Here is an 8,844-nt window from a genome sequence, read left to right as displayed (position 1 = left end):
TCGTTTATATAATTCCCTCTTATAACGCTATTGATCAAAAATGATTTCCGTAACCTTTTTTTATCATGCCGTGAGCAGGGATAATTTTAAACATATGGTGAATCCACCTAATGTACGTTTGTGCGATTTTTGAGCTGTCATTTGAAACGGATACAGTAGTGTCATGCGCAGCCTAAATGTGCGCTGCATGACGCGCACATGAGGGCATCACATGCTTTTAAGTAAACCATTTTAGTTTGGGATATCGGGTTACTTTTACTTGTTGCTCTGTCAGCAACAGCGGCATGTGTTTCCTGGTTTTGCTGCTTCCTCTTGTTTTTCAGCCCAGCCTGTAATCTTTCTGTTACACACAAAGTCCCCCCAATCCAAGGTTCGATCAAATATTTCTTTTGAATCGACACTTCTGACAGATGAATTCAGCATTTTGAGCATTCTAGGCACTTTCAAAGCGTACTTACTACGGTGGCCGAGAGGTGCAAACGTTTGCAATTTCGCGCCACCATACGGAGTTCCGCCTCGAGGGGGAGCCTACCGAGGGTGCCGATTTATACCAGACATGAGCCAGAAGCCAATGTGGTCAAATGAAACTCCTGGACAAGAAAGTCAAGGTAAGCTTTGTGGTCAGTTATTTAGTATGTATAGTGAATGTATGCTCATATAATGCAGACTCAACTGGTGCGGATTAATGTTATGTCATTAACTCCATGTTGTCCTTATGTTACTTTAGATTACTGTTGGGAGGGAAGTCGTATCCTGTTCTAGTGACCATCTAAACAACTGGTGAACATCTGCAGCTCATTTTTACTCTATCCTTTGTTGCCAGGAAATCCAATGTCATTTTTGTTTTGGCAATCATGGATGTCCTTTCTATTTAGATCTTGTTTCAAATCAGCTAAGGGTTGTATTAGGTTCAAAATTCATTTATATATTGTATAGGCTCTAAATGTAAGGAAAGGGTTAGATATTTCTGTTCAAATTGTGTTTTGATATTTATTTGCTGCAAAATTCTGGTTTATCTGAAGAAACCACGTTTGCACATTCATAACTTGCTCATTCGTAAAAGTGGCCCGTTGAACTGACAATGCACAAATAAACTTATTTACATATAATCAAATGTTCTTCTTGTCTTCAGCTTGTGCTCAGAACTGAACATTTTGCCACAAGAGTGAGAGAACTGTCTCCAGACTTTAGGAACAGAAAGACAAAGCATTTCTGATTCAGATGTAATGAATCCACGTGTGTCCACGCTGGTTTATTACCGCCCCTCGGTGGGAAGTCATGGGTGTTGATACCTTTGTTTGGGTCGCTGCTTTTGGCTCCAGCAGTCTGGACTCATCTTTGGAAGATCAAATAACGGGTTTCAGGAGAGAAAAGTCATGACATTTGGCCTTTAAATGATCAAAGGTCAAAGGAGCCTGATTCACAGGAATGTGCTAATAATTTAACTGTCTCTATCCATCATTTAAATCATGACATCATCCATTAAGGTAAGGAGCATAACAAGGTTAAAATGGTGCTCCATGTCTCTTGCTGTAGAAAGGAGGGGTGAAGATGTTTCATAATAATGATGAAAGATGATACTAGAAAGGAAGGTTGTGAGTAAAGGAAAGTGCATCTTTTAGCTTTTAGAATGTGGTCGTATCCGGCAGCTTTATCCAGACTTCCAATAAACCTCCCACTATAAACAACAGCAACAACAACAATACTGCTACTACTAATAATATAATATATATTAATTAAATATAATAATAAAAGCATTGACTCCAACTCGGAATGCAGAGACAGTCACTAACGTTACTACGAATACTGGCGTAAATTTCCCTAAGAAAACGAGATGATTCCTTAAATAAAGATTGTGATTTACATACTAGAACCGTCACAGTAAGATGTTCCGGGTGTCCTGCGTTGCCACTGAGTCCCGGTTGCATTTGTGTAGTTATTTATGACAGACTTGATGCCCACTGGTCAGTATTATTACACACATTCTCCTGTTGAGAAAAATGTTCCTCTACACAGTTAAATCGAAACAAGATTTAACACTTGCTTAGCAAATTAAATAGCTTTAATTTGTCCACCCTTTGCCCTGTTGGTGTCTCGCGCTTCTGGACCGATACTTCGGGAAGTTCGAGTTTCTGCCTGGACTGAAAAGCGTCTCTGGCCCGCGCCAGTTCTCAGCCAATCAGCAACAGGCGCGAGGGCGAGTGGGCGTCAAGACACCGAAGTGAAGCGGAGCCTCTCGGTGTCTTGGGTCTCCTCCACCAAGGGCTGGTAACCTCTGTTAAACTTCGCCCGCCTCGCGTGTCACTTCAGCTTCAGTCCATTATCTTGTCTTTCAGTCCTCGGAAGACGCCGAGTCGTTCGTGACAAAGACAACATGTCGCAGCATGCGGTGAACGGGGACTCGAGCTGCGGAAAGGTGCTCACCCTGGACAACATGAACCCCAATGTGAAGCGCGTGGAGTACGCGGTGCGGGGGCCCATCGTCCTGCGGGCCATGCAGCTCGAGAAGGAGCTGAAGGAGGTAAATGCCGCGCGCAGCCCGTGTGATGTCTAAACGGCGCGAGTTTCTGTAAGCTCATATTCCGGACGTGGTCCTCCTACTGAAGTTAAGAGCGCCTCTGAAAGTGAGCAGACTAGTTTTGTGGAATGAAGCCGCAGAACGGCAGGAAGTGTGAGCTGTTGTAACAGCTGGACTTTGAAACAAGACACTTTTGGGGCTTTAAAATGTAAATTTCATTTCAGAAACAGCGCTGCTTCGCTGCCAACACGTCAAAGAACGAATATGTCTGTTATCTTAGATATTTAAGACAGTTGAGGGGTAAAGAGCGCGCATTCCGAGTTGATAGCCGCTTTCCTTGAGTGTGCTTTAAAAGGCGCGCATGACAACATTACCGAGCCTGTCCTGCGGGACCCTCTCAGATTACATTGTGCAGCTGGAATATTGATCCCACCATCATAGTCCCTTGGAAGGACAAACAGGGCAAGCAGGCCCGCCCGTAAAGTTACAAAATAAACACCAAAAGCTCCTGCATTTGTCTCTGGATTCAGTGTGGAGGACTTGTGTACAACCCTGGAGAGTTACATAAGAGTGTTCATTTTCTGTCTTCTTCGTTGGGGTTTCCAACTTCCCCTCCTTACTCTGTGGAGAGCTGATTTGATTAAGCTGCAGCTCTGAGGCCCTGGAGCAGTGGCGCTATCTCTCTGAAAGCATGGTCATTAGAAGCAGTCCCTTTTCAGCTAAAAGGGCCACGGCTCTTGGCCGTCCACTTGATTTGTCTATTGTCCTCACTTGTATAAAGGAGCCTAGAACCATTTTCTCATAGACATTAGCTGTGGTGTAATTTTGGGCACAAATCGGCTACATTCAGGACGTAAAACCATGTGATCTTGATTGGGTCTGGATGGTGTTGACTGTAATATTCCCCTCTTATGCATGACCAATCACTCTCGTCTTTTGCTACTACTCAGTCAGCACCTGGGCGTGTTTTCCTGCCGGTCCTGTGACTGGAAACTGCTCAGCAGATATATGACTGTGGGATATTTTACACAAGAATCCCAGTACTGCTCTGTCAAGTTCAGTCTTGTTTCTGAGCTGCTGTCTTTGTGCATTTGGGTGTTCTGCAAATTTATCAGCTGTGTTTGATCTACTGTCACTTATAGTAATAGGACGATATTAGCAGGACAATAGTTTAATCATGAGCAATAAGATTAAGCCTGAATACATATTTGTATATGTATTCAGTACAGGTGGTGCTAAGCAAGCAGGAGAGCTCGGGGCTGAGCTGCAGGGTCTGACTGGTTCCTCTGTATCAAAGGGAAAACAGCGGCCTCTTTGTTGCACTACAACAGGCACAAAATGACGATTGGCACTGAGAGACATTAGATCCAGTTACTCAGAATTCAGACAGGCTGAGGTCCGACAGGCTTTGTTCCTTTTCTCCGGAGAAGACATCCAATTGACACTGATTGGGATGAAAAGAGCACCCTGGAGGTAATCTGTCTGGTACTTCCTTATATCACAGTGCTGGAGATGGCTTTTTTAAAAGGCTAGATATGATTTCAGACTTAAAAATGGATCATGTTAAAGTACCAAACATAGCTACATGCAGCATGAGACATAAATCCATTGTCACGTTACATCATAGCTGTAACAAACACCAGCAACAGGCCCATGGCAGGAAAGCAGTGTTTACAGGTCAGGAATTAACTTGAATGAGTCTGGAAACAACTGATTAGTGCCAGTAATTCCAGAACAGGCCCATACCCAGGAACAGAGGAGTTTGTGTCATCATTGCTCTCCGTCACTTCCAGCCAAGTGCCTGCTAATGAGAGATAGTGCTTAATGGGAGGATCACTGTTTGGGGAGACTCTTGAGGCTCCGTTTGTACAAATCTTTTTTATTTTTTTTAAATGAAACAATTTGGAAAAAAGGTGAAGCAAGCAATAATGAAATACCTGCTAATGATGCAATAACATTTTTCCAATAACATAGTAATGAATTACATTATTGGCTCAAGTACTTCATGAGATGATTGGTCTTATTACATTTAAAATGGCAGAATTTATGTGCTATTGACAATGATTAATAATTGCATTATTAGCGTCTGCTACAGTGGGAAAAATTAAAGGCAGGTTTTAACTTACAGACATCCACCGGTAATTACAGATGTGATCGTGAGTGTTTTCATCTTCCAGGGAGCCAAGAAGCCTTTCAATGAAGTCATCCGGGCGAATATTGGTGACGCCCAAGCAATGGGGCAGAAACCAATCACATTTTTCAGACAGGCAAGTCTACTTAAGACACTCTTCTATCAGTGAGAACTGAGTTTTTACATGCATGTACACTGGCAAACATTCTTTGGCAATGATTGAGGTTGTCTCCTCAGATTAAGCAGTTAATAATTTCAATGAAATCAGTATCATTAATATATCTGTATTTTCACTTGACTGAATTATAGCATCACGGCCCTTAAGTAGTGATAAAGGAGGAGGATATACAGTGGTGGTCAAAAGTTTACATACACTTGTAAAGAACATAATGTCATGGCTGTCTTGAGTTTCCAGTTATTTCTACAACTCTGATTTTTCTCTGATATAGTGATTGGAATAGATCCTTCTTTGTCACAAAAAACATTCATGAAGTTTGGTTCTTTTATGATTTTATTATGGGTAAACTGAAAGTGTGGCCAAATCTGCTGGGTCAAAAATATACATACAGCAATTTTGGAGACTTAGAAAGTTGTGTCAATGACATGAGCTTCATAGCATGGCCTCTTAACTTCTTGTGAGTGATCATGAGTGACTACAGCTGGTGACTTCTCTGAGGCCATTTAAAAAGGGCTCATTGGATAAAAACACCCACAAACGCTACAATGGGAAAGTCAAAGGAGCTCAGCACAGATCTGAAAAAGAGAATCATTGACTTGAACAAGTCAGGAAAGTCACTTGGAGCCATTTCAAAGCAGCTGCAGGTTCCAAGAGCAACAGTGCAAACAATTGTTTGTAAGTATAAAGTGCATGGCACTGTTTTGTCACTGCCACGATCAGGAAGAAAATGCAATGTTGTAGAAATAACTGGAAACTCAAGACAGCCATGATATTATGTATGTAAACTTTTGACCACCACTGTATAATATGACCAGATAATGGGATGGTTAATCTGCCAGTTTCAACAAGCTTAAGTCAAATTATTGGCTGATATGAGATGTATGTTAGTTCGTGCATGTGCTAAGCTAACGTATTGTAAAGTAACTCCTGTTAGCAATCAAATTTTCTAAGAAAAATGTGGAGGGTCCTTATTTGACAATTGAATGATTGCTTTCCCTTTACATATTAATTTCAACATATTCAGGCAAGTTGGAGTGTCACAGTCATATTAGGGTTGTTTTTGTTTGATTTTTATACTGTCGTCCTCACTCAGGTGATGGCTTTGTGTTCTTACCCTGAACTTTTGGAAGATGACAAGTTTCCAGACGATGCCAAACAAAGAGCACGGCGTATTCTGAAGGCTTGTGGAGGCAGCAGTATAGGTCAGCTCTTCCCCCAACTCCGCCAGCATAACCCATAAACACTACAAACAACACTTTCATCCGCCTCCATTTGCGTGCTCATGAAAAATTGATTTGTCATTTGCAAAGAGGAAAACTGGTCGATGCATGTGCTGCTCAAACCAAAGTCCACTTCCATGTGTTCCAGGGGCCTACAGTGCCAGCCAGGGCATCGAATGCATCCGTCAGGATGTGTCGCGCTACATAGAGAAGAGAGACGGGTTCGCCTCCAACCCTGACAACATCTACCTCTCCACTGGGGCCAGTGATGCCATCGTGGTAAGTTATAAGTTAATTCACTCCATGATATCAGCTGATGACTGCGGACTTTGTCTGGACCCAAAAGAATTATTAGAACCAACTCAGAACCTGTGTTTTGGGTTGACCTTCTCTCTACTTTTCTCCCTGCTCCAGACCATTCTAAAGTTGCTGGTGGCTGGCGAAGGCAGTAACCGTACCGGAGTGCTGATCTCCATCCCCCAGTACCCTCTGTACTCGGCCACCTTGGCTGACCTGGGGGCCGTGCAGGTCAATTACTACCTGAATGAGGACAGCTGCTGGAGTTTGGATATTCCAGAACTGAAGAGAGCCGTCACAGAAGCCAGGCAGCACTGCAACCCCCGTGTTCTGTGTATTATCAACCCTGGAAACCCCACCGGTATGTCTGTCCGCCTAGTAGTATTTTTTAAATGATTGCGGTGAGCTCTTAGTGTATGCTTACACGTAACACGTACACACTGATGAACTATGGAATGTCCGATGTCACAGGTCAGGTCCAGAGCAAAGAGTGTATCAAAAATGTGATCCGATTCGCAAAGGAGGAACGTCTCTTCCTCATGGCTGATGAGGTAATGTACATTCATTCGAGCCTTTTCATTCACTTTCCATCCGTGAACTAAATAAAATCAATCTGAATCAACCAAAGGTTTTTTGTGTTTTTTCCTTTTAGGTCTACCAGGATAATGTGTACAGAGATAATGAGTTTCACTCATTTAAGAAAGTGTTGTTTGAGATGGGATCAGAGTTTTCTAGCACAGTGGAGCTGGCCTCCTTCCACTCCACCTCCAAATGCTACATGGGCGAGTGAGTGCATGTGCAATGCAACTGCAACTTACATCAGCTGTGTCAATAACCCATCCTGGTTATTATGTACTTAATACGCCCAGCCCTGATTTGTATTTGCTTCCTTCAGGTGCGGATTCCGCGGTGGCTACGTGGAGGTGATAAACCTGGACCCCGGAGTGAAGGCCCAGCTCACTAAACTGGTGTCAGTCCGTCTGTGTGCCCCAGTCCCTGGACAGGCTCTGCTGGACCTGGTTGTCAACCCGCCACAGCCCGATGAGCCCTCACATGCAACATTTATGAAGGTGATGTTCATCCAGATGTGCTAAAATCTAAAAGATGCATGAAATATTGAGCTGCTTTACTCTTGGTGTGGCTTTGTCTTGAGTTGTCTTGAGTTCTTTAAAAGAGGATGATAATGAATATTGTATGCATGTGACATACAGTTGATTGTAAACATATTGATGGAACAGTGCTGCACAAGAACTCCATTACAAGACATAGATGATTTGATTATTGCCTGGAAATACAGGATGGAGAGTAATTACGATGCATGTGCCATCAGAGCCATGTAGCTCGTAACTATTGGAGCAGCAGCTTTGCACAAAGTATGTGTGGACTTCCAACTCACATATAAAGAAGCCCTTGCTGCTTAAAGGGAGACATATTCCCCATCATGGGTCATCAGACCCACAAAATATAGTTTAACACTAGCTGAGCACATTTTTCTTATAGTGAATTAAGTATAATTACAGTACTGGTAAGTCAAGGACTGTGAGGCTCAAATTTAATGGCAGTTGAGAAATCTTTAGTTAAATGTCATAAAATGTTTAGTGTGATTGTTATCTAATATGAAAATGTTTGTTCTTGAAGAAATGTTTGTATGAAGGAAGGACATTCTATTCTCACCCACCTGTCATGTTTTAATTTCTGACTCTTTTCAGGAGCGGACCACTGTGTTAGCAAACTTAGCAGAGAAGGCGAAATTGACAGAGGAGATTTTCAACACAGTTCCAGGAATCAAATGTAATCCCGTGCAGGGGGCCATGTACACCTTTCCCCAAATCAAACTTCCACAGAAGGCCATCAACAAAGCCAAGGTCTATGCTGCCTCCTCACATCGCTGACAAGTGTCACTCGACTGCATTGAGAGCATGTATCAAAAGTGTTTGTATGCAGGAGGCTGGTCAGGAACCAGACATGTACTACTGTATGCGCCTGCTGGAGGAGGAGGGGATCTGCCTGGTACCTGGAAGTGGCTTTGGTCAGAGAAAAGGAACCTTCCACTTCAGGTCAGTGTTTTGAGCTAAATGTCCATGGCTTAAAGGACTATTTCGACAGCAGTGACACTAATCAAACGCCTCTGTTCAGGATGACCATCTTGCCACCCACTGAGAAGCTGAAGATTGTTCTGAAGAAGATCAGCGACTTCCACGTGCGCTTCACCAAAGAGTTTTCAGAATGATGGCCTCAGCAGAACCAGTCTTACATCAATAACCAACTTAATGGTAGTGTTTGTTGGGGAAAACAATAGAATCAACAATGAGATTCACTTTCCAATGAATCAGGACTTTACTAGTGTAACTTGAATAGCTGGCATTTGGTTTTCTTTGCCAAGTCAAACTCAGAAGTTCAAACTGAATGTGCTTGCAGGCAGTCAGACTGTTTACAGTATTGTGCCATTTTAAAAAAGTTTCACATTTCCAGAACTGTTGTGAAATGGGATCATTACAGA

General features: G+C 42.7%; 1 protein-coding gene and 1 long non-coding RNA gene across 4 annotated transcripts; one reads left to right on the top strand and one right to left on the bottom strand.

The window, feature by feature from the left end:
• The first annotated feature begins 541 nt into the window (after positions 1–541).
• On the top strand, positions 542–8,818 carry si:ch211-217a12.1 (alanine aminotransferase 2-like). Of its 3 annotated transcripts, none has more exons than XM_057013311.1 (12): positions 542–608; positions 2,337–2,521; positions 4,696–4,785; positions 5,921–6,029; positions 6,196–6,326; positions 6,462–6,705; positions 6,816–6,895; positions 6,997–7,130; positions 7,240–7,414; positions 8,054–8,209; positions 8,289–8,401; positions 8,481–8,818. In XM_057013311.1, the coding sequence occupies exons 1-12, from the start codon at positions 557–559 to the stop codon at positions 8,572–8,574; spliced, it is 1,563 nt and encodes a 520-aa protein (XP_056869291.1). In that variant the 5' UTR covers positions 542–556; the 3' UTR covers positions 8,575–8,818. The 3 variants fall into 3 exon arrangements, with proteins under 3 accessions (XP_056869291.1, XP_056869293.1, XP_056869292.1); XM_057013312.1 differs by lacking the exon at positions 542–608 and adding an exon at positions 2,127–2,268; XM_057013313.1 differs by lacking the exon at positions 4,696–4,785.
• Positions 977–2,132, bottom strand: LOC130513986 (uncharacterized). The gene is made up of 2 exons (XR_008946880.1): positions 1,869–2,132; positions 977–1,336 (listed from the first exon to the last, which is right to left on the bottom strand). It is a non-coding gene; the product is annotated as an uncharacterized LOC130513986 (long non-coding RNA).
• Positions 8,819–8,844: the final 26 nt, after the last annotated feature.

This window comes from Takifugu flavidus, chromosome 17, assembly GCF_003711565.1.
Source record: "Takifugu flavidus isolate HTHZ2018 chromosome 17, ASM371156v2, whole genome shotgun sequence".
Lineage (NCBI taxonomy): Eukaryota > Metazoa > Chordata > Actinopteri > Tetraodontiformes > Tetraodontidae > Takifugu > Takifugu flavidus.
The sequence above is the reverse complement of the archived record's forward strand: the minus strand, read 5'-3'. Positions and strand labels throughout refer to the sequence as shown.

Excerpts from the sequence above, each read along its gene's own strand:
- si:ch211-217a12.1 (XM_057013311.1), top strand. The coding sequence starts at position 557 with ATGAGCCAGAAGCCAATGTGGTCAAATGAAACTCCTGGACAAGAAAGT. Across the intron at positions 6,030-6,195 it reads TTGTGGAGGCAGCAGTATAG|GGGCCTACAGTGCCAGCCAG; the intron begins GTCAGCTCTTCC and ends CATGTGTTCCAG. Across the intron at positions 7,131-7,239 it reads TCCAAATGCTACATGGGCGA|GTGCGGATTCCGCGGTGGCT; the intron begins GTGAGTGCATGT and ends TGCTTCCTTCAG.